Raw genomic sequence first — 24,955 nt, forward strand, 5'->3', positions numbered from 1 at the left:
AGGCATGTGTAATTTGAACCTGGACTATGATCCCATTTCTAGAGTCCAAAACAACATTAGTGCCAGACATGTCATGAGGCTAATTTCCACTTCTTCCTTTGCTCTCCCACGAAGATCGCTTCCAGGTGTCTGGCACAGGCTCAAGTCTCCAAGGTGATTGGGTAACACATGGTCAGGCTTTTACCTCGACCCCAAGTCTAGTAGGCGAATAATGTGTTTGGTCTACCTGCTCAGTGACATTAGGTAGTTACAACTGTGATGGGTAGACGCCAGCTCATCAAACTATTCACAAGGTTGCTTAATACATCATTTCAGAACAGAGGCCACTCATCCTTCTCAGTAAGGGATTACCCATCAATGACTATATAATTAATTAAGTAACACATCGAAAAACAGTGCATAAATTCAGATCACGTTTTCAAAAATTGGGCCATTCCATGGGAGTTATGGAAATTAAAAGTACTGTTTTTTTTTTTTTTGTAAAATATGTTTATTAACATTATAAATCACTCAAGAACATTACAGTCAGGGGCCAGCACTTACGTAAAACATCCGAACATACAGCTTCCCTTATAGAGTCATGCCCACTGTTACCTAATGATATACTATCTGAATTATCGCTCCCCCAACAAACTGTGCAGTGTAGTCCCTAGTAATCCCACCATCAAATCTCCATGTAAAGTCCTACTGTAAACATATGAATAGAAGAGACTTCACTCAACAGTGCCACTACTTAAGAAATTAAAAGTACTGTTGTGTGAGTTTTTTAATTTGGATATTTGATTCCCCTTACATATTCTCCACCCCAACTTTGAAACAGGCCCTTTGTAAGTGTATCCATTTAAACATATGAAAGCACATGGAGACACCATGACACAAGGACATAGGAAATTACGGGCCTGATTTAGAGTTTGGTGTACGGGTACTGCATGACAAACATGACATATATCCCATCTGCCTTATTACAAGTGCATTAGAATGCAATGCACTTGTAATAAGGGGGGCAGGATATCCATCATGTTAGGGTATGATGCACATCATGTCCGAGACAGAGTGCCTGTACGCCACAACTCTAAATCGGCCCAAAATATTTGGCTATGTTGGCCTATAAAAAGTAAACTCTTTACTAAATGTTGTTACTTTTCTAGATGTTTCAGATCAAGTGATATGATGATATTTGGTTGCAACCGAGGTTGGCGAATAAAGAACCTCTTGGCACAGATGGCACCCTCACTTGCAAGACTGAAGCGCTTCGCAGTTTATGAAAGTGTGTCATCCGATGAAGGACAAAGCAGTAACGCATCATTGGATCAGCTTGTTCGAGCTCCATATAAATTAGTTCGATGTGTGGACTACAGTGTTCTCAAACTCATTTAACAAAAAACATAATAAGAGGTATGATTCCTCCACTTCCGTGTTATAAAATTATTTAGCAAACCAGTCAATTTCAGTTTGAATACAAGACTGAAAGATCAGCTGGAATCCCAACCCAATGAGGGAGGAAAGCTGCCTCGTAGTGGAAGACTTCGAGAAATGGTGACTCCGGTAATGTAAAGTTCGTGAGGTAAACCGTCTCCCCACCGGCAAGATATCCAGCCCAATAACCAAAAGTTCCGATGGTCATAATTGTGTGGTTGCAATGGGCGAGAAGGGCAAAGTCTTTTCCCGAGGTCGACTCAATGCCATCACCCAAAAAGTAAACATCTCCTTTGGAGGCGTCAATGTTCTCTTTGCACCACTGCATCCCATTGCTGGCCACTATGAAGACAGGCTCAGGATACTTCTTCCTAAAGTAGGCCATGGCCTTTTGGAGGTAGTCTTTATCTGCTAACACCCCTTTCCAGATCTTGGGCATGATATAAACATAGTCCCCCCTGCGCACATGGATCCCAATGTAGGTCACGTTTTTTCGGTCCCCTCTCAGCTGGTCCAGGTGCTGGTTGACCTCTTCCTTGATAAAGTCATGGAAGGTGAACTCTCTGCGGATCTCATCCCGGATAGGGTGGTAGAACGTCCATGAACAGGGATACCCGGTCAGCTTAACATACTTGCCCTTTATAGTTTGGTACTCATTGGACATCCAGTCATGGAGCTCATATTCCTTCCAACATATTGCAGTGGCATTGCTCCTTGGAAGAACAGGTAAGGAGATTTTGAAGATTTGGCTCAACAATTGGTACATTTCGGGCAAAATGTATGCCGGGTGCCCATTGATCTTGGCCAGCGCATACAAAGCTGCATATTGTCCCATCTGGTTGCCCAACCGTCCGATGGGCCTAATGGTCCATACACTACTGTGGTTATCAAAATGTATTGATTCATTTTTTTCAGACCAGGATATGGTACAGGGGCATGTATTTAAAAAGGAACAAAATGTGGTGATATGCGGCAAGTAAGCATATGTCACCAGACACAGGAACAGAGATAGCACTAAAAAGAGAAGGTAAATCTTTTGTCTTCGGTGTTTCAGCATCAATCTTCGAGGATCACAGTGGCATTTCCTGCTCCCAAAATAAACAAACAATGAAAAGAAAACGTTATAACACTTCAAAGAGAAAACAAATTCAGTAGGAAATGTTTTTTTGGAGGATAGACGAAAATTATTACTTTTCTGACCACACTAGATCCTCTGAAAAACCTTGCATACAATGGACTCGGCCAGTCATAAGCAACCCCAGTTAGACATTCTTCTGCTATTGTTAAAGGCCAATCCATCTCTTATTTTAAGAGGCGGACCCACATCACCCCTATCTCAGAAACCTCCACTGGCTCACTGAAAAGATTCCAGTTCAAGATCCTCATGTACGCCTGCAAAGCTCTATACGATCAAGGACCAGCCTACATTACCATCAACTGAACTGCCATCTACCCACAATACACCTATGCTCCTCCTCTCTTGCACTCATGTACACCCCCATGCATCTATCACAGCTGCAGCCGGGGTCGCTCCTTCTGCTACATCGCCACCAAGACCTTGAATGACCTGCCTCTCCACCTTCAAACAGCACCCTTTCTGGCGGACTTCAGTGAGAAACTCAAGACCAGGCTCTTCAGCAGAGACATGGCACCCTCAGCACCTAGATTCCCCTAGGGGTGATAGAGTTGTGCTATATAAATGCGGATTGATTTATTGATTGATCTACAAAGCGGAAAGAAAATGTTACTTACCATTTGTAACAATCTTTCTGGTGGACACTCTAACTCTAAGGCTCTAGGCACTTCTCCCCAACCAAAAATGGCAGTTAAGAAACTAGGGGTCCTGATGGACAATGCCCTTTAATTCGAGAACCATGCAAAAAAAGTGGCGGACTTGTTTCGGCCTCTTACGCGGCCTGAAACCCACCCTGGGATTCTTTGATGCATCTATCCACCAAATGATTGGCCAATCAATTGTGCTGTCCCGTCTGGACTATTGTAATGGGCTCCTAATTGGAGATAATTAAGCTTTCATTAAAAGACTCCAATGGGTACAGAATGCGGCAACACGTACCCTTTTGCCCTACCGAAGCACTGTCATGCTTCCCATCTCCTTCGCGGTCTCCACTATCTGCCGATTGAACAGAGAGTCCAGTTCAAGGCTCTTTGCACCACGCATAAGATCCTACATGGCCAAGCCCCTCAAATCCTGCAAGCGGTCTGTTCTTTATACATTCCAGGGCGGGCTCTGCACTCTGCCAATTTGCACCAGGCTAGTACTTCAAGAGTGCACAGGCAAAGAGTGGGTGGACGTTCCTTTAAGGCATTGGCCCCCGCCCTATGGAATGCCACCCCTCTTGCTGTGCGGAGCACACAAGATCATTGGACATTCAGAAAATTGATTAAAACCTTGCTTTTCTCTTCCACTTAGCTCATCCTGCTCTAACCCCCCTTGTCTGCTTGCGCTGGGAAGCCCCGATGTTGGGTCAGCCATGCGCTTTACAAATCTGCCTAACATAACATAACATAACTCCCTGCCTCCTCACCTCCTGAATGTCCCCATGCATCAGATTATCTCCAGGAACATTTTGCAGTACTTCTCCTGTGCCAGTAGGTGGCATCCACTCCATGTCGACATGGGTTGCTACACAGATGTAACATCACTTGACACATATCATGCCACACTGGCATATTGATGTCACAGTCTCATACATTGTTCTTAGCCCGTAGAGGCAGATATGAGTTCAGCTTAATTTGACTGTAAATAAGCAGTGCAGTTATTTTGAATATGGCACCTTTCTATCCTGATAATTAAGACCATCCTGTCGAACAGTGAGGAACCTACAGGTAGGGTACCCACCAGAAAGACTAAGTACATTTTTCTTCTGATGAATGCTTCTACCTGCAGATTCCTCATTATTTGGGTACATACCACAATAGTACTGCCTCCAAGGTGGTGAATCTGAAGAAACGTTCAGACCCTGAAATTCCACAGCACAGAACAAGCAAAATGGCCATCTCATCTTGCATCTGAATCCAAGTAATAATGCTTGGAGAATGTGTGAAAGGAAGAGTTTGATGCTTTTGCTGTGGTGGAATGACCAGAAGTGCCTCCTGGTGGTTCTTACTTAGCAAGGGCATAAACAATCTTAATGCAGAAGATGATCTTTCTTCTGGACCACCTAACCCTTCTTGTTGCTCACATATACAACTAACAGTTGATTGTCAGATATGAACTCATATGTCCCGTGAATATAGAAGCTAACTGCCTTATGAGGGACCAGCAGATGTCCATCAGGCTTGCTTGCACATCACCCGGGAATCCTGTGGATCTCAGCCAGGAAAGTCTCCCTCAGGCAACCGAAGATCCCATGCCATGGGCCACCAAATCCACAGTGTCCAGGCCTGCAATAAATTTCTGTCTGGAGGCATCCCCACTGTCCTTCCTCACCTCAGGTAAGATGTCTTTCAAGTTGACATTTCCTAAAAGGCAAGGGGTGGCATTCAAGGAACAAAGGTACAGGCTCCAAGCTGAAAACACCTTCTTTCTATAGCCTCTAGGTTTTTCGATTGTTTGGTGGCGCCATGGGAAATGCTTGTGAGTTTTGTTTGGAGCAAGAGATGCTTGTACTATCAAACTTCAAGCGAAGGGTGGATGGACAAAAAAATCAGGATCATGTGGATCCATGCCGTATCAATGAGCGATCGATCTGTTTAGTACAGGGAAAGATGTGAGTTTCTCTCATGAGTGGCTCCATTAGGTCATTGGTGAAGGAGAACAGAGGCTCAGGCACTGCCAAAGCGGGCTACAATATCTCAGTGAGAACATTAGATGTTGCCTCCACCTTGGAATGCGGTATCCCTAGGACTCCATTAAAAGAGGCCACCCCAGACAGACACACACAATAGGGAGCCTAGGTGTGACTGAACAGGCCATCACTGGCAGGATGGGAGGGAGGAGCTGGGCACAGCTCCACTTGCACTTGAATACACTGTTTTCTGCCTCCATACAAGGGGCTGCATACCCACTGAAGTTAGTCTGGAGGCATGGCTGGGAATACAGGATGCCTGGCGACTTCAAAGGGAAACCTCTAGGAGCTTCTCCCCCATTTCAAAGGCACATCTGGGTACCAATACTTGACCACAGACACCAGCACTTCAGTACACGTCTGGACCTGTGGGTTCTCTGCCAGGAAGAAAGACTGCTCTGCGCCTGCAAGGACTGCCACTCTACTGGACTGCTGCTCTAAAGGAACTGCTACCCTGCTGTGCTGACCTGCTGCTCTCTTGCCTGGGGAGGAATAACTGCACCTACAATTTCGTCCTGAACCCAGGACCGCAGAGTGACTCACAGAGTTCGTCTGCTGGCCTCCTGCTCTGAGACTCAGGGACATAAAAGGATCCCCAACCAGCTTCAGCACTCAGCTGCAGTGAGTTCCTGACCTCCAAGTGGTGCCTCTCAGGTCCTGGATCATTGGTGTGGCTCAGAGGCTCTTAAAATCAAACATTTGGGCTCTTTGCAAACAGGCTTGTTCACACCGGAACCACCCTGCTGGCACCACAAATTAGCACGAGCCATCACCAGACCGTCTCTTCACACACCAAACATTGATTGCCCGTGGAGGGACCGCCAATGTAAAGATGAAGCCTTCCTGTCTGTGACGCCTGGACTGCTCTTTGTGCCACGCATACTATTACCGCAACACTCTCCTTTCTTCCCACAACCCCACTGCTGCGAACATGACTCCTGGCACAAAACTTGAGAAGGTAAACATTCAGAGGGACTAATCTGGGGCTGTTTCCGAACCATGTCCCATCGCGGTCAGCCTGAACTTTTGACTTTGACCAGGTCCACAATTAATAACTCTAGTTCTAGTGATTGGAGTTTTGTCATTTTGGTCTTGTATTTATTAAAGTACACTCTATTTTTCTAATTTGATGTGGGTTCTTTTTGTGTGGTGTTTTCACTGATTAAAGTGTTGAACAAATCATTTACACATTGCCTCTAAGTTAAGCCTGGCTGTTCTGTGTCGCGCTTACCAGGAGGTTGAGAACAAGTTCATTGTGGGTCTGCTTGTGTCTTTCCCTCCAAAGGATTGTGGTTGCTGCTCGATCAGAGCTCACATCCCAGTCAACCAGTAATCCAGTTTTTTACAGGTGAGAAATCTGCAGGGTAGGAATCCATTAGAATGACCCTACACACATTAAATTATTGCAAAAGTAGATGACTCTATGAAGGAAGTAGCTCATAAATAATAAATAATTAATGCTAATGGTCCACAGTCTTTTTCTAATTTACATATACTTTCTACTTTCGGAGTTGCATAGAGACTGTGCATTAAAATGTATGATTATGGATCACTTATTATTAACCCTATAAAACTAGTCTCTGGCTTCCCCCAAATTGAGACCCATAACAACAGGCGTATTTTAATTAAGTCCTTCAAGTAGGAAGCCCCCAATTCAGAGTGACAGATATTGGTAGGGCAAAAATGTGACACAGTCTCCAGCCTTTGTAAAAAACAGTTTTCACCCTTGTGTAAACCACCAACATCTGAATAACTCTAATAGACCAGTGCCATAAGAAGCCACTGTTAAGCATTTGGGGGCATATCAGCAAGGCGAGGCGATAAAATTATCGCCCCTTTATCGTCCGTTTTCGGACGAAAAGCCGCGATTATATTTTATCGCCCTAGCAGCATGGACATGCTATCGCGTGAATCCATGCCTTAGCGCCTGTTTACTGAACGCCCAGCTTTGCATCTCTAATGAGATGCAAAGTGGGCGTTCCTTCCCGAAATAACTGGAGAAATGTCGCTAACCGACATTTCTCCAATTATCAAGGGAATCGCTAACAAGCATAGCTATAAGAAAAGTAGCGCTAACGATGGTTATCGCTACTTTCCTTATGCCTGCTTTAGTTCTGACTTAGCCATGTAATCCTATGGGAGGTGGATTACATGGCTAAGACCACCCTGCCCTATCAGCAAGGTATCGCCGGTCACAGTGCGATTATCGCAGGATTTCCAGCGAAAATCACACTGTTTTCCAGCTAACCCCTGCATTTCTATCGCTTTGGAGATAAGCGTTGCTGATAGCACGCTATCTCCACAATAGAAAGCAGTGATAGCCGGCGATAATTATCCTAGCGCTAAGTGCGCTTAGCGATAGTTATCGGCAGCCCTTGCTGATATGCCCCTTGCTTTTCTATACTGTGATGATCTCCCTGAGATGCGTGGTGCATCATCAAAGAATGGCGCATTTATAACCTTCCAAAATGCATCACTATCCAGAGTTGTGCTTGCGATGATTGGTGCTCTCCTGGATTCCTCTCTAATACTATCCTTTGTTACTGTCAGGACCTTTTTAGGTCTCGCTTAGCGAAAGCAGCGCATGCGCCTACCTTGCTATTGCAAGTACCTTTTGGAATCGATTCTGCCGAGGGCTTGCATGTACGCGTCTGCATGGACAAACATGGCTGCTCTTGCCATTTATCCATAGCAAACAGCATGCACATGTCCGTAGGGACTGTGGACAGCCCGACGCCATTTTGCATTTTGGTGTCCTAGCAACGAAAATGCTGTTTCCTGTACGGCGTGGAAGGTGTCCTAGCAACGAAAATGGTTGTTATTTATTTATTCTTAACCGGCACGTTTCTTAACCTCTTCAGTGCCCCGCCCTTTCCACGCCCTGTGCCGGGCGTTGCATTAGCGGGCAGGGTTCATGACGAGATAGTCTCGTCATGGGCACAGCGCAACCGCGCTCCATGACGAGACTATCTCGTCATGGGCACTGAAGGGGTTAAAAATGCCGCTTACAATGAGTTTGTATTTATTTTGTTGAAACGCGCGCCGTGTAACTTTGTGCGCATTTTTGTGAGTTTTTATTGTTAAAAAGGCTGATTTCAGTACGCAGCTTGCCGGGGTTTGATGACTTTGAAAGTACTCAGCTTGCCGGGGTTTGAAGAGTTTGGAAGTACGCAGCTCCTAGCAACGAAAGTGGTTGTTATTTATTTATACTTAAACGCCACGTTTCCTAAAAATGCCTCTTGCACTGAGTTTGCATTTATTTTGTTGAAACACGCTCCGTGTAACTTGGCATTGGCATACTACTCACTCTCTACTACTTACTCTCTACCCCTCTACTACTCTATACTACTCTACCCCTCTACTACCCCTCTACTACCCCTCTATCCCTCTACTACTCTACCCATCTACCCCTCTACCCCACCCATCTACTACCACTCTATCCCTCTACTACTCTACCCATCTACCCCTCTACCTCACCCCTCTACTACCCCTCTACTACCCCTCTACCCCTCTACTACCCCTCTACCCCTCTACCCCTCTACTACCCGCTACCCCTCTACTACACTACTAACCCTCTACCTCTCTACTACCCTACTACCCCACTACCCAACTACCCCTCTACTACCCAAATACCCCACTACCCTACTACCCTACTACCCCACTACCCCCCTACTATCCCATTACCCCACTAACCCCTACTACCCTACTACCCCTCTACCACTCTACTACCCCTCTGCCCCACCCCTCTACTACCCCTCTACCCTCCTACCCTACTATCCCACTACTACCCCACTACCCTACTACCCCTCTACTACCCCACTACCCTACTACCCTACTAGCCCTCTACTAACCCACTACCCTATTACCCTACTACCCCACTACCCCTCTACTACCCTACTACCCCACTACCCCACTACCCCACTACTCCTCTACTACCCCACTATCCCACTACCCCTCTACTACCTCACTACCCTCCTACTACCATACTACTACTCTACTACCCCACTACCCTACTACCCCTCTACCCTTCTAACCCTCTACCCCACCCCTCTACTACCCCTCCACCCTACTACCCCTCTCCTACCCCACTATCCCTCTACTACCCCACTATCCCTCTACTACCCTACTACCCCACTACCCCTCTACTACCCCACTACCCTACTACCCCACTACCCCACTACCCTTCTACTACCCCACTACCCTACTACCCCTCTACCACCCCACTAACCACCTACCCTAGTACCACAATACCCCACTACCCCCCTACTACCCTACTAACCCACTACCCTACTACCCCATTACCCTACTACCCTACTACCCCTCTACCCCTCTACTAGCCTCTACCCGATCCCTCTAATACCCCTCTACCCTACAACCCTACTACCCACCTACTACCCTACTACCCTACTACCCCTCTACCCCAACTACCCCACTACCCCACTACTACCCCATAACCCCTCTACTACCCCACTACCCCTCTACTACCCCACTACCCCTCTACTACCTAACTACTCTACTACCCCACTACCCCTCTACTACCCCACTACCCTACAACCCCTCTACTACCCCACTAACCTACTATCCCACTACTGCACTACCCCCTATTAACCCACTACCCCACCACCCCCCTCCTATCCCACTACCCCACTACCCTACTACCTCTCTACCCCTCTACTACCCCTCTACCCCTCAACCCCGCCCCTCTACTACCTCTCTAACCTACTACCATACTACCCCTCTACTATCCCGCTACCCTACTACCCTACAACCCCTCTACCACCCCACTACCCCACTACTCTACTACCCCTCTACTACCCCACTACCCCTCTACTGTAATTGTAATTGTAATCAGTCTTATATAGCACGTGGTTACCCTCGGGCATCCCAGCACTTGATCAGACACACCCAGGCCAAGACCTAATCACACACATCACCGAGGAAATAAGTGGGACTTCAACAGCTTCCGGAAGCGAAGAGTGCCAGTTTCTGAACGCAACTCCAGCGGAGCGCGTTCCAAAGGGTGGCTGTGTGGACCGCAAATCTTCTGCAGCCCGTACTACTACCCTACTACCCCACTACCCCACTACCCCACTGCCCCTCTACTTCCCCAGTACCCCTCTACTACCCCACTACCCCCTACTACCCTACTACCCCCTACTACCCTCCTACCCACTACTACCCTACTACCTAACTACCCTACTACCCTACTACCCCACTACCCTACTACCACTGTACCCCACCCCTTTACTACCCCTCTACCCTAATACACTGCTACCCCTCTACTAACCCACTACCCTACTACCCTACTACCCCTCTACTACCCCACTACCCTACTACCCCTCTACTACCCCACTACTCTACTACCCTACTACCCCTCTACTTCTCCACTACCCTACTACACCTCTACTACCCCACTACCCCTCTACTACCCCACTACCCCTCTACTACCCATCTACTACCCCACTACCCCTCTACTACCCCAATACCCCTCTACTACCCCACTACCCCACTACCCTACTACCCTACTACCCCACTACCCAACTACCCCACTACCATGCTACTCCCCTACTACCCCACTACCCTACTAACCCACTACCCTACTACCCCTCTACCCCACCCCTCTACTACCCCACTACCCCTCTACTACCTCACTACCCTACTACCCCTCTACTACCCCACTAACCTACTACCCCACTACTGCACTACCCCCTACTACCCCACTACCCCACTATCCCCTACTACCCCACTACCCTACTACCCCTCTACCCCTCTACTACCCCTCAACCCCTCTACCCCACCCCTCTACTACCCCTATAACCTGCTACCCTACTACCCCTCTACTACCCCTCTACCCCACTACCCTTCTACCCCTCTACCACCCCACTACCCCACTACTCTACTACCCCACTACTACCCCACTACCCCTTTACTTACACACTACCTCAATACCCCTCTACTACCCCTCTACTACCCTACTACCCCACTACCCCACTGCCCCTCTACTACCCCACTACCCCTCTACTACCCCACTACCCCACTACCCCCTACTACCCTACTACCCCCTACTACCCTACTACCCCACTACCCTAGTACCCTACTACCCCACTACCCTACTACCCCTCTACCCCTCTACCCCACCCCTCTACTACCTCTCTACCCTAATACCCTGCTACCGCTCTACTAACCCACTACCGTACTACCCTACTACCCCTCTACTAACCCACTACCCTACTACCCCTCTACTACCTCACTAACCTACTACCCTCCTACCCTTCTACTACCCCACTACCCTACTACCCCTCTACCACCCCACTAACCACCGACCCTACTACCACACTACCCCCTAATACCCTACTACCCCACTACCCTACTACCCCATTACCCTACTACCCTACTACCCCTCTACCCCTCTACTAGCCTCTACCCGATCCCTCTACTACACCTCTAACCTACAACCCTACTACCCCCCTACTAACCTACTACCCCATTACCCTACTACCCTACTACCCCACCAGCCTACTACCCCTCTACCCCACCCCTCTACACCCCTCTACCCTACTACCCTACCACCCCTCTACTTCTCCACTACCCTACTACCCTGCTACCCCTCTACCCTAACTACCCTACTGCCCCACTACCCCTCTACTACCCCACTACCCCTCTACTACCCCACTACACCACTCCCCCTCTACTACCCCACTACTCCTCGACTACCCCACTTCCCTACTACCCCACTACCCCTCTACTACCCCACTACCCTACTACCCCTCTACTACCCCACTAACCTACTACCCCACTACCACACTACCCCCTACTACCCCACCACCCCCTACGACCCCACAACCCTACTTCTTTATTTTATTTGTTTATTTATTTGAAAAGTTTTATATAGAGCTGGCTAGACCCGGAGGTATCAGAGCGCTTTACATGAGGACGAGCATTGTTTCATAGGATAGTTACAAGTTACATTGTTACAAGATACACAGTTTTCGAGCATAGTTACCTATTGCTGGAGCGCAGTTGCATGCGTTAAAAACAAATACGTAAGGGAAAAAGCAGGCAAGGGGAGAGATTCAGGGGAGAGGGGATAGGAGCAGGAGAGGAAGACCAAGAATGAAAGAGGGGAAGAGGTGACGGAGGAAGAAGGAAACTTATCCGGAAAAACAGTGTCCACCGTCAGGTGTGCTGTGATCCCAGTGGAAAAGGTGTCGTTCCACACCTCCGCTGTGTGTGACTCCCTATACGCTGTGGACTCTCTGAGGGGTCACTGAGACTCCAGGGCATAAATACTGGATCCCTCCCCAACAAGGGGAGGAGGAGTGCTTTGGTAAAGGGCACATAGATAACAATAGTTACAAGATACACAGTTTCAGAGCATAGTTACCAGTTGCTGGGGCGCAGTTGCTTGCGTTAAAAACGAGGCAAGGGGGAGATTCAGGGGTGGGAGGATAGGAGCAGGGGAGGAAGACAAAGAATGGAAGAGGGAAAGAGGTGGGGGAGGTTAAAGGAAATATTAACCGGGAGACATGGAAAAACAGTGTCCAACGTCCGGTGTGCTGTGATCCCAGTGGAAATGTTGTTGTTCCCACACCTTCGCTGTGTGTGTCTCCCTTTACGCTGTGGACTCTCTCAGAGGGGTCTCTGAGACTCCAGGGCATAGATACTGGATCCCTCCCCAACAAGGGGAGAGGGAGGACTTTGTCAAGGGGCGCCATTCCCACACCTCTGCTGTGTGTGACTCCCTTGACGCTGTTGACTCTCTCAGAGGGGTCTCTGAGACTCCAGGGAATAAATGCTGGATCTCTCCCCAACAAGGGGAGAAGGAGCGCTTTGGTAAAGGGCACATGGATTACAATAGTTACAGTTCCAAAATCTAATACAGAAGAAACAAGTCCCTAGGAGTGGAAAAAGGGAAAAAGTGGGAGGAGGAGCGAGGGACAGGGGGCTGGGAAGCGTATCAAATCAGGCAGATCAGCAGTGGGTGTGGAAAACCTCGTGGGGGCCCAAGAATGTAAAGAAAACGGGTCCAAAGCTTAGCTGGGGTCTCATAGACATTAAGTCCAGTGTCAAGTTAGGTAAGAACAATTTCCGGTTCATCGCCTGCACTGCCTCACTACCTCTCTACCCCTCTACTACCCCTCTACCTCTCTACCCCACCCCTCTACTTCCCCTCTAACCTACTACCCTACTACCCCTCTACTACCCCACTACCCTACTACCCTACTAACCCTCTACCACCCCACTACCCCACTACTCTACTACCCCTCTACTACCCCACTACCCTTCTATGACCCCACTACCCCTCTACTACCCTACTATCCCACTACCCCACTGCCCCTCTACTACCCCACTACCCCTCTACTACCCCACTATCCCCTACTATCCTACTACCCCCTATTACCCTACTACCCCACTACCCTACCACCCTACTACCCCACTACCCTACTACCCCTCTACCCTAATACACTGCTAACCCTCTACTAACCCACTACCCTACTACCCTACTACCCTACTACCCCTCTACTACCCCACTACCCTACTACCCCTCTACTACCCCACTATCCTACTACCCCTCTACTTCCCCACTACCCCACTACCCTACTACACCTCTACTACCCCACTACCCCTCTACTACCCCACTACCCCTCTACTACCCATCTACTACCCCACTACCCCTCTACTACCCCAATACCCCTCTACTACTCCACTACCCCACTACCCTACTACCCCACTACCCTACTACCCTACTACCCACTACCCTACTACCCCACTACCCAACTACCCCACTACCATACTACCCCCCTACTACCCTACTACCCCACTACCCTACTAACCCACTACCCTACTACCCTTCTACCCATCTACCCCACCCCTCTACTACCCCACTACCCCTCTACTACCTCACTACCCTACTACCCCTCTACTACCCCACTAACCTACTACCCCACTACTGCACTACCCCCTACTACCCCACTACCCCACTATCCCCTACTACCCCACTACCCCACTACCCCTCTACCCCTCTACTACCCCTCAACCCCTCTACCCCACCCCTCTACTACCCCTATAACCTGCTACCCTACTACCCCTCTACTACCCCACTACCCTACTACCCTTCTACCCCTCTACCACCCCACTACCCCACTGCTCTACTACCTCTCTACTACCCCACTACCCCTTTACTTACACACTACCCCACTACCCCTCTACTACACCTCTACTACCCTACTACCCCACTACCCCACTGCCCCTCTACTACCCCACTACCCCCTACTACCCTACTACCCCACTACCCTACTACCCCACTACCCTACTACCCTACTACCCCACTACCTTACTACCCCTCTACCCCACCCCTCTACTACCTCTCTACCCTAATACCATGCTACCCCTCTACTAACCCACTACCCTACTGCCCTACTACCCCTCTACTACCCCACTATGCTACTACACCACTACTACCCCACTACCCCTCTACTACCCAATACCCCTCTTTTACCCCACTACCCCACTACCCTACTACCCCACTACCCAACTACCCCACTACCCAACTACCCCACTACCGTATTACCCCCTACTATCCTACTACCCTAGTACCCCACTACCCTACTACCCCACTACCCTACTACCCCTCTACCCATCTACTACCCTTCTACCCCTCTACCTCACCCCTCTACTACCCCACTAACCTACTACCCCTCTACTACCCCACTACCCTACTACCCCTCTACTACCCCACTACCCCACTACCCTACTACCTCACTACCCCACTTCCCCTCTACTACCTCTCTACTACCCTAGTACCCCACTACCCCACTACCCCTCTACTACCCCACTACCCTACTACCCCTCTACTACCTCACTACCCCCCTACTACCCCACTACCCCACTACCCCCCTACTACCCTACTACCCCTCTACCCCTCTACTTCCCCTCCACCCCTCTACGCCTCTACCCCACCCCTCTACTACTCCTCTACCCTACTATCATACTACCTCTCTACTACCCCACTACTATACTACCCCACTACCCTACTACTCTACTACCCCACTGCCCCTCTACTACCCCTCTGCCCTACTACCCCTCTACTACCCCACTACCCCACTACCCTACTACCCCTCTACTACCCCACTACCCACTACTACCCCACTACTCCTCTACTACCCCTCTACTACCCTACTACCCCACTACCCCTCTACTACCCCACTACCCCACTACCCTACTACCCCTCTACTACCCCACTACCCCCTACTACCCCACTACCCCACTACTACCCCACTACCCTACTACCCCACTACCCTTCTACCACTCTACTACCCCTCTACCCCACCCCTCTACTTCCCCTCTACCCTACTATCCTACTACCCTCTACAACCCCTCTAATACCCCACCCCCCTACTACCCTACTACCCCTCTACTACCCCACTACCCTACTACCCTTCTACTATCCCACTGCCCTACAACCCTACTATTCCTCTACTACCTCACTACCCTACTACCCTACTACCCCTCTACTATCCTACTACCCTACTACCCCACTACCCCTTTACTACCCAACTACCCCACTACCCCTCTACTACCCCACTACCCCTCTACTACCCCACTACCCCTCTACTACCCCACTACCCTACTGCCCATCTACTACCCCAATACCCTACTACCCTACTACCCATCTACTTCCCCACTAACCCTACTACCCTACTATCCCACTACCCCTCTACTACCCTACTAACCCACTACCCTACTACCCCACTACCATACTACCCCTCTACTACCCCACTACCCCTCTACTACCCCACTACCCCTCTACTACACCACTACCACTCTACTACCCCTCTACTACCCAACTACTACCCCTCTACTACCCTACTACCCATCTACTACCCCTCTACTAACCCTCTACTACCCCTCTACCCCTCTACTACTCCACTACCCTACTACCCCACTACCCTACTACCCCTCTACCCTACTACCCCTCTACTACCCCACTACCCCACTACCCTACTACCCCTCTACTACCCCACTACCCTCTACTACCCCATTACCCCACTACCCCCTACTACTCCACTACCCCACTACGCCCTACTACCCTACTACAAACCCCACTACCCCTCTACCCCTCTACTACCCCTCTACTCCTGTACCCCACCCCTTTACCTCCCCTCTACCCCCTCTACCACCCTCTACTACCCCTTTACTACCTCTACTCTCTTCCCCTCTCTACCCCTCTACTCCTCTACCCTTCTACCTCTCTACCTCTACCTCTACCTACCTCTACCTCTCTCTACCTCTCTACGCGCACACATATATATGCATATATATGCATATGCATTTATATATATGTATGTGTATATACATACATACATATATAAACATATATATACATCTGCATATCTATATAAATACAAATACAAATGCATGCATACATATCCATATATGCATACATATGCATGTTATGTACATGAAAGTTTGAAAAACACTAATAAAAGCAAAGCTAAAAAGCAACCTAATTACAAACAGAATTGCTTTAACTTAAACGAGGGCGAGACCTACTGCATTTTCAATGCTTGTTATACTGTTGTTCCCATATGTGCCATTTCCTATCACTGTACACCAGATCCATTTTTCACACTGACCACCAGTGCCAAATTTCACACTGCTCACAAGTGTCTGCTTCGGGCACTGTCTGCCAATGACAGATTCTCCCATTGTCCACTAGTGTGCCAGCTCCTCAATCTGCTCAGAAGTGCCAACCGTACACAAGTACCAGTGTCTATTTAAGCTCATTAAGCCCATTGAGGCCATGAGTACCAGCTTCTCACGCTATCCATCAGTGTCTGTTTTTCATAACGTTAACGCATGTGATTCTCTCACACTGTTTGCCAGCACAAGATTGTCACGGTGTCCATGGGTGCCAACTCATCCCACTGCCCACATGTGCCAGTTTCTCACACAGCCCAGCAGTGTCTTAATGTTCTCAACCATGCCATTTCTCACAAAGCCCACTATTGCCTGTTCCTCATAATGACTGCTGTCATATCTTCATATCAACCTCAGCTTCTCACACTACATTCCAGTGTTCACTTCTTAGAATGTTGATGACTGTGTGCCGAATTCTCACACCATACACCACTGTCAGCTTCCCACTCTGCCCAGAATTATCAGCTCAGGACACATCCCTTGAAATGCCGTTGTATCAAATTGCCCACCAGTGCTATCTTCTCACACTGCCCTCCAGTATGAGCCCCATACTGCCTGTATGTACTAGAGCCTCTCACCTCACACAACTGCCAGATTATCTCACTGCTCTTCAGTATCATGAGTGTAAGTCTCTCTCTATGATGCCTCATTGTCATCTTGTCAATGTACTCACCTGTATCAACTTCTACTCTGTAGTATGATTCTCCTGCCCTCACACTCTCTGGTTACATATTCTCACACTGTTCACACGTCTGTGCCTGTCACAATGCCCACCGGTGTGAGCCCACTATTGTCCCTAGAGTAAGCTACTGTGGACAGTGTGAGGAGTTGAGACTTGTGGACAGTGTGAGAAGTGGGCACTGGTAGGTAGTGTGAAAAATTGGCATTTGGTGGATGTGCAAAAAGATGGCACTGGTAGGCAATAGGAAACTGGTGCTTGGATGTTTTCCAGTGACAGTTTCTAACTCTGTCTACCTCAGTGTAGGCTTTACACAGTGCCTTCAAATGTCAGGATCTCGCAATACCCAACCAGGATCTCTCAGTGGTCACAAGTACAGTCTTTTCACACTACCACATGTTTCAGCTCCTAATACTATTCACTTATATTGGCTTCTTAAATTCACACCTGTGCTAACTTCTCTCACTTCCCTCCATAACCAGCTTCTCACACAGCTCACCAGTGTAGTTTTTCACAAAAGTCACCAGGTTATTCTATGCAGGCTTCTCAAATTGCTCACCATTATCAGCTTGTCACACTATGCCTACTTCAAAGGCAGAAAAAGGTCTAAATATTGGAACAGTAAACCCATATTTTGAGAACACTTCTGGATCAAGAGGAGATTCTGCCAAGAAGAAGAGCTGGAAAAGCTGTAGGGAGAAAACTGCCACTGGACTTGTTGCTGTGTTGTGCTGGCCTGCTGCTTACTGCTTCTGTCTTGGGCAAAGGAAGGACTGGACTTTACTTTCTTATCCTGCTTGTCAAGGTTCTCCAAAAGCTTTTGTGTGCTTGCTCCCTGTTGGAAGTCTCAGGACCATAAAAGACTTCATCTGCAGCTGCCTTGAACTCCTCTGATTGGTGTTCTAACCTGCCAGGTAGCGCCAATTCCAGTTCTGGGCCCTTGGAGCTGGATTTGCTGCTTCAAGGACTGAAAATCCATGCATCGCAGTTTGGCGCCTATTTTTCCTGCCGCTAGCCCGCTGTGAAGTTGAAAAACCAATATCGCAGCAGCAGCCCCAGTCCTGAGCACCATGTTCCTACTTTCGAGATCCCTGCTCCGACTCCGATGCAGGCCCTGCTGTGTGCCTGAAGGAATAGATGCGCCACCTGCATGCAGCTGAGAAAATTGATGCATTGCCTGTTTCGCCATCACATCCACCAAGCACTCCTGGATTTTCCACACATTGCACCTGTGCACCAAGTCTCCAGCGATGCCGTCTCCGGAATTTGACACATTGCTTCTCCTCGCGGTAAGGCATCAATGCAACACTTCTCCTGCAGTGCAGCAGAACTGATGCCTCCATTCCCTTGGGACTCAGGAATCGATGCATTGCTTGTGTTTTCTGACGCTTCCCTCCTTTGCGGCTGCTTTTCGTCTCGCATTTTGCTACATCAAAGGAACTTTGTGCTAAAATCAACGCATCCATAGAGTTTTATGGACTAAACTTGCTTAAACCTTCAAAAAGTGATATCTCTGCTTGTGTATGTTGGATTTTTGTCATCTTGGTCTTATTTGGTTTAGATAAAGATTGGTTAATTTTCTAAACTGGTGTGATGTCCATTTGTAGTGTTGTCCCTGTGTTATTGTGTTTATGTACAAATGCTTTACCTATTGCCTCCGAGATAAGCCTGGCTGCTCATACCAAGCTACTAAGGGGGTGAGCAGAGGTTATCTTGAGTGTGTAACTCCCTCACCAGGAGTAGAAAGAAGGGCCCCTGCTTGGACAGGGTGCAAGCCACTGCCAACTAGAGACCCCCATTTCTAACACCCACGCTACCCACTAGGGCCAGCATATCAAAGTGCCAATCACAGCCAGCTTGTCACACAGCCCATCGACTCCTGTTCCTTACATTGCTCACCAATATACATCGAACCTTTTCCAGGACAGCCACAGGGGATTTTGGAGCCCACAGACCCACCTCTGTGACTTTCGTCATGTTGTTCATGTGTGATGTACAGGTACAGGATTATAGTACGGCAGCTGTCAACAAGAGGATGATTTTCACCAAGGTCTTCTGAGTGGCATAACAGACCTTAAGGAACATTTCCCCTTGGTGACAGCTGTGCATCTACAATTTCAAGTCTAGCCTATTCCACTACAAATTAACTGCTAAATGGGAAGCACACATAAAAACAAGGTTTTCTTTTGTTTATGCTTATTTTACAATATATTTGTCTTTCTTGTACAATAGTTGACGTGTTTTCATTACAGAATTGTTGTTGATTTTATAGTGGCAGTGAGAACATCCAACTTCAAGGAGAACAGATAACTGACATGACTTTTTTGGTAACTATACTCAAAGGCAGACTGAAAAGTCTAAACCACAAAATCAGCTTGAGTGATAAAAATGAAGAACTCACTACGAATATTAAAAATTCTTCTGTCTGTTTTGGAGTGGCTAAAATGCTGCTCGACTAATCTTTTTTATAAACTTAGCCTCTTCACAATACTCCAGCCCTGAGTAAAACATCTTCAAAAGGTTTCAAAATGGCTGCCTTGTTTATTTTTTCTGTACTTTAAAATTTCACTCTATATTTGTTATGTCTTTTCTTCCACTTAAACTACATATAAATACTCCAAACAGCTATTATTTGGAAGTTTGGATAAATTAGGTATAACTAACTCCCTTGAGAAAGCTTCAATAAGCAAAAGTGAAACACGTGCCGACTTTTCAATGGCTAAACTATTCTTTATTAACAACTCAAAATATAAATACAATATAATGACTTACTAAATACCATTCATGGACAAAAACAGAAAAAAAAATTGAGAAATTATCAGATTTTAATCAAGAAATTACTGCGAATGAGCGCGCCTGTCTTAATACGAAATGAGTTTATAGTTTTACTGCCTTGCTTTCAATAGAATAAATAGATGTTTTTAACGGAACTTTGTTAACAATGATTGTTTATGGGCCTCTTCGTAATTATAAAATGTCAACTCTGCCCTCTTTGCAGACATTGCTAACAGGGGAGCCAATATGATACAACTGTGATTAGGATTTTTAGGGGACCCTCCCCCGAGTAAGCGAATTGTATCTGGCTCAAAAAATAGTGCAACATGTACCACACTACTGACGGGTAGGAGAGTGTGAATCTAGAACCAGACAGAAGGTGCTTCTATCATGCCTACTCAATGTACACCCTTTCATTATTCAACCTGTACTCTCTATGATATTGGCATTAAACTCCCCTAAACAGCAGGGTATGATGGGCACACAGGCTGACACAGAATCCGGGGGTATCAGGTGTGAAAGATGACAATGATACAACAAAATTAGGCAAGAGGCAGTGTGAGCAAAGGGCAAAGGATGTACAATAGGTGTATAATTGGGGTGGCTGGGGTGATGGGAGAGGGTTCTTCAGCACAAAGGCTGCAAGCATTGCTTAATTTGTAAAAGTATAAGTGCTGGTGCCCAAAGCTCTGCTCAGAAGCCGGGCCGGCACTAATGTCAGCGAGCAGAATACCAATGCTGCGTAGTCTTGACTCTACCTCATGCCTCTGTAATCCCCTCCAGACACTCCCACTCTCCACTCTTGCAGGTTCCTCCTTTTTCCCTTTGTGACGGTTTTTCAGTCTTTTTCTTCCTCCTTCTTCCCCCTTTGTGTGTTTTACCTCCTCTTCTTAGAATTTTTCTTATGCTTAAAAATAAGTTCCGGCACCAAAAATGAGTGCCAGTGGCCCCCACCTGCTCAAATTAAGCATTGGCTGCAAGGGTGTTACATGCACACAGTTACCTTCTCATGTCATAGGTCCTGATCGATTTTTCGCGACTCTCCCAGCGCCTTGATGCCTCCTCACCGGTGTCCAAGAGTCCACCACGATCCAAGCTCTGGAAAAAACAGAGAAGCCCTTTGTGCAAAGTGTACCAGGGAGCTTATTGCAAAACTATGAGCCTCTGAGAAACACAACCGACCAACTCCATCCAGAGCAACAACTGCTAGGTCCCTCCTTGAGTAGACACATCAAATGGCTGCGAATCCGGGCGCGGGGCAAAGCTTCAATTTAGGAAACGAAAACTGAAGCAAAAGAAAACAGCAGTCCAAAAAACGCAACCTCTCCCGGACCCTCCACCCGGTCTCTGGAGCTCTGACGCTCTAAAGTCCACAGCAAGAGGCACTCTTCTGATAATTGGGGAAACCTGTCCTTCGACTCCAGAAATGCCTCCTCGGAAGACGCACGTTTTCACTAATACCTGCATCACAATTCGAACCCCCTCGACTGCGTGCATACATGCAAGACGGACTTTTCAACCACACCCTGCTGGAAATAGCAAGGGACTAGCTGACAACTAGCCCCAGCTGGATCAGGTTGGTGACCTGTGGGTTTTGGAAATCTGTGGCAGGCACAGACAGTGCTGCCTTAGAGAAGGAACACTCCGGATTTCAGTTCCAGTCTCCTCTCATGTTTGAACCCGGTCCCGCCCAGGTTAATGCTGCCCTCCCCCCCTCCCCCTCCCAGTACAGGCAGGCTGGGAGAGACTCTTCAAGGACAATCAGTAACATCTTTTGTATCTAAGCTGGGAGCAGGCGCTGGAGTTGAAACGGAGCACAGCTGAATGCACACACACACTATGCTGAAATATGAACTCGTTTTTACTTTGTCCGAGCTATTGAATTGTAAATTGTGCCCTGCATATTACTCAAGGCTTTCTGAGACGTATACAATATCCACTGAGCTGTCTTACACAAAATACAAAAGCAGTGCTCTGCAACAGGCACATTAACGCTATAAGCAATTTTCTTATGATTAAAACCTCAGCTGTCCGCCATTAACCACCTCAAGCGAGCTCTTTTAGCAGCATTGTGCCCCAGTGGCGGCTGGTGACATTTGAAAGTGGTAAGGCGTAAAGTTATCATGGTACTGCACTGAGGCGAGCGAGCGAGCCCTACTAACTCCTCCGAGAAAATTTTGAAAAAAGAGTGGATAAATGGAGCATTTTCAAGCAAATTTGAGGAAGCAGGAAGGTTGATAAAGCACTTGCGAAAGTATTATGACAGGATCTGTAATAACATCCTTATATCCATCAACTTTACCCCAACACAAGTACAAACACACACTCAAACTCTTTCAAGTACACACATAAAGCACGAGTCACAAACATTTGTTTAGGCTTAAAGACCTATAAACAAAAAAGTATACAGAGACCGCTGCAGCTGCAAGCAGACGTGAAATACTCGATTTGCTCACAAAGTGACAAACACAAGACCCGCAGCCAGACATACTGGGCCCGGTGCCACCTCATAAGCACTCCAGGTCACACCTTCCCCTTTCTTGGAGCTTCCAGGAGACGTGCTGGGCAGGATGAGGAAATACTGAGTGCTTGTCCCAGCAAGTCGAGTTTCTTTCTGTGTTAAAAAATTACCGCCTTCCATTTTCTGCCTCCCACCCATTTCTGTGTTTCGGTGTCTTTGTGTCTCACACCCTTCACCATCTCTGCCACCCTCTCCTCAGCTGCCCTCTGCACTTCACCCTCAGCTTTAGGTCTCCCCATCACTCTTTCTACCTCCTGTTTTCCCCCATACAGCTCTGCCTGAATTGCACCCTCTTTCATGTTCATCCGTTCACTCTCTCCTAGCTGTCACTCTTACCACTCCTCTTTGCCCTCCCCCTCCTCTCTGTGAAACTCTCTCTCCTCTCATTGCCACTCTTTCCACTCTCATTTGGCCCTTATGAATCTCATCTCACGCTCTTCCTCTCCATCCGTGTCACTCTCACCTTGCTGTCACTCTTTCCACTCCCTTTTGCCCTTCCCTCCTTTCTGCGAACCTCTCTCTCTGACCTCCATCTCTGTCACTCTCCTCTCATTGCCATTGTTGCCACTCTCATTTGGCCTCTCATGAACCTTATCACAACACACGCTCTTTATCTCCATCTGTGTGACTCTCCTTGCTGTACCTCTTTCCACTTCCCTTTGTCCTGTCCCTCCCTGCAAATCTCCCTCATCTGCATCTCTGTCACCCCCTCTCAGTGACACTCGTTCCCCTCCCCTCTGTCCCTTTCTCCTCTCTGTGAACTTCTCTCTCATCTCCACCCCTGTCACTCTCCTCTTATTGTCACTCGTTGCACTCCCCTCTGTCCATCCCTCCTCTCTGTGGACCTCTCTCTCTTCTGCACTCCCTGTCCCCATCCTTTCATTGTCACTCTTTGCACTCCCCTTTGCTCCTGCCCTTTCCATTTCTTGATCCGTGGCTACTTCTTTCCACTCTTCCTTTCCCTCTCTCTCCTCTTACGCTTTTATTTTAACTCCCTGTCCATATTACCAACTTTACTCGAACAATGCCTGTTTGTAAACTCCAGCTTTGCGAAATGAAGGAATCAAGCATGCGGAGGTAAGGTGAGTTATCCAAGATCAAGCAGTGCCAGTGAGACTCGGGGTCCAGTTCTCCGGCCGAGACTTTAGTCACTGGCCCATGTGCTCTCCTCCCCCTGCTTTTGTGGGGAGGCGCACTACATGCCAAATGGCCAGGCTGATGACAGCGCCCAGCCCTGCCACTGTGGGCGACCTTTACACGCAGGGCAAACGCAAGCGTGTGGCACGACATGACAGCCAGGCTGGAGGCAGGTAGTACAGAAAGCACCCAAACACCCCAGGGTGACAAATGTAGTGTGTGAGACAAAAAAAAAGCAATAAAACAACAAGCATTGGCATAGCCAATAGGTCTCGCTTTTGGGACCTTATACGTGTTTAGCCATGCAACAGTTGCATAACTAAATACTTATAAGGTCCCAAAAGCGAGACCTATTGGCTATGCCAATGCTTGTTTATAGAGGCACTACAGTTGAAGATTCTAAGGGTGGAAGAGCACTGCTCCGTTAGCAAGCATAGGCACTACAGCGCTTCCAGCTTCAAAAGTAACTGCAGACACAAAAGAACATGGAAGGGGGGGGGGTCGATGAGTGCTAAAGCAACACAGGGAAGGCTGGCATATGGTGAGCACTTTCGCGGCCGCTTTGATGTTCTTAGTGGCCGCGCGGCTCACTGAGAACATCAGAGCGGCTGCGAAAGTGATCAGCAGGCTGCCAAATGGTGCGCGAGCCCGTCGCACATGCACTGTAGTTGGCGACCTGAAAAGCACTCGTTTGCACTTCCAAATCCCGCTTTCTATAGCTCTCGCCAGAGCAGCGCTAAAGCGCTGGCTCAGGCGAGACCTAAAAATCGGCCGATCTTCAGACGTATTGCCAACCAATGAGCGAGTAGCTCGCCTTGTATAGCGCCAAATGTCAGAGCGGTCCGTGTCAAGCCGCTTTTGCAGCTCTTCGGTCCCTCATTCTTTGCTTGAGGGTGGTGAATGGAGCCCGAGTGCTGG

The 24,955-nt window shown here is 48.1% G+C and overlaps 1 protein-coding gene across 3 annotated transcripts in view; it reads right to left on the bottom strand.

Annotated features, from left to right (window-relative positions):
- Window positions 1-479: 479 nt before the first annotated feature.
- Window positions 480-24,955, bottom strand: part of LOC146809587 (galactoside alpha-(1,2)-fucosyltransferase 2-like) — a 105,510-nt gene continuing 81,034 nt past the window's right edge. The window contains exons 1-3 of one of the 3 annotated variants that reach the window (XM_085616429.1): window positions 21,562-22,049; window positions 21,383-21,477; window positions 480-2,501 (exon numbers count right to left, since the gene is read on the bottom strand). In XM_085616429.1, the coding sequence (XP_085472555.1) occupies window positions 1,448-2,501; window positions 21,383-21,477; window positions 21,562-21,570 (1,158 nt within the window). In that variant the 5' untranslated portion in view covers window positions 21,571-22,049 and the 3' untranslated portion in view covers window positions 480-1,447. Of the gene's footprint in view, window positions 2,502-21,137; window positions 21,479-21,561; window positions 22,050-24,955 lie in introns of those variants that run through there. The other 2 variants (XM_085616430.1, XM_085616431.1) reach the window with 2 other exon arrangements.

Source organism: Triturus cristatus, chromosome 7, assembly GCF_964204655.1.
Source record: "Triturus cristatus chromosome 7, aTriCri1.1, whole genome shotgun sequence".
NCBI classification, from domain to species: Eukaryota; Metazoa; Chordata; class Amphibia; order Caudata; family Salamandridae; genus Triturus; species Triturus cristatus.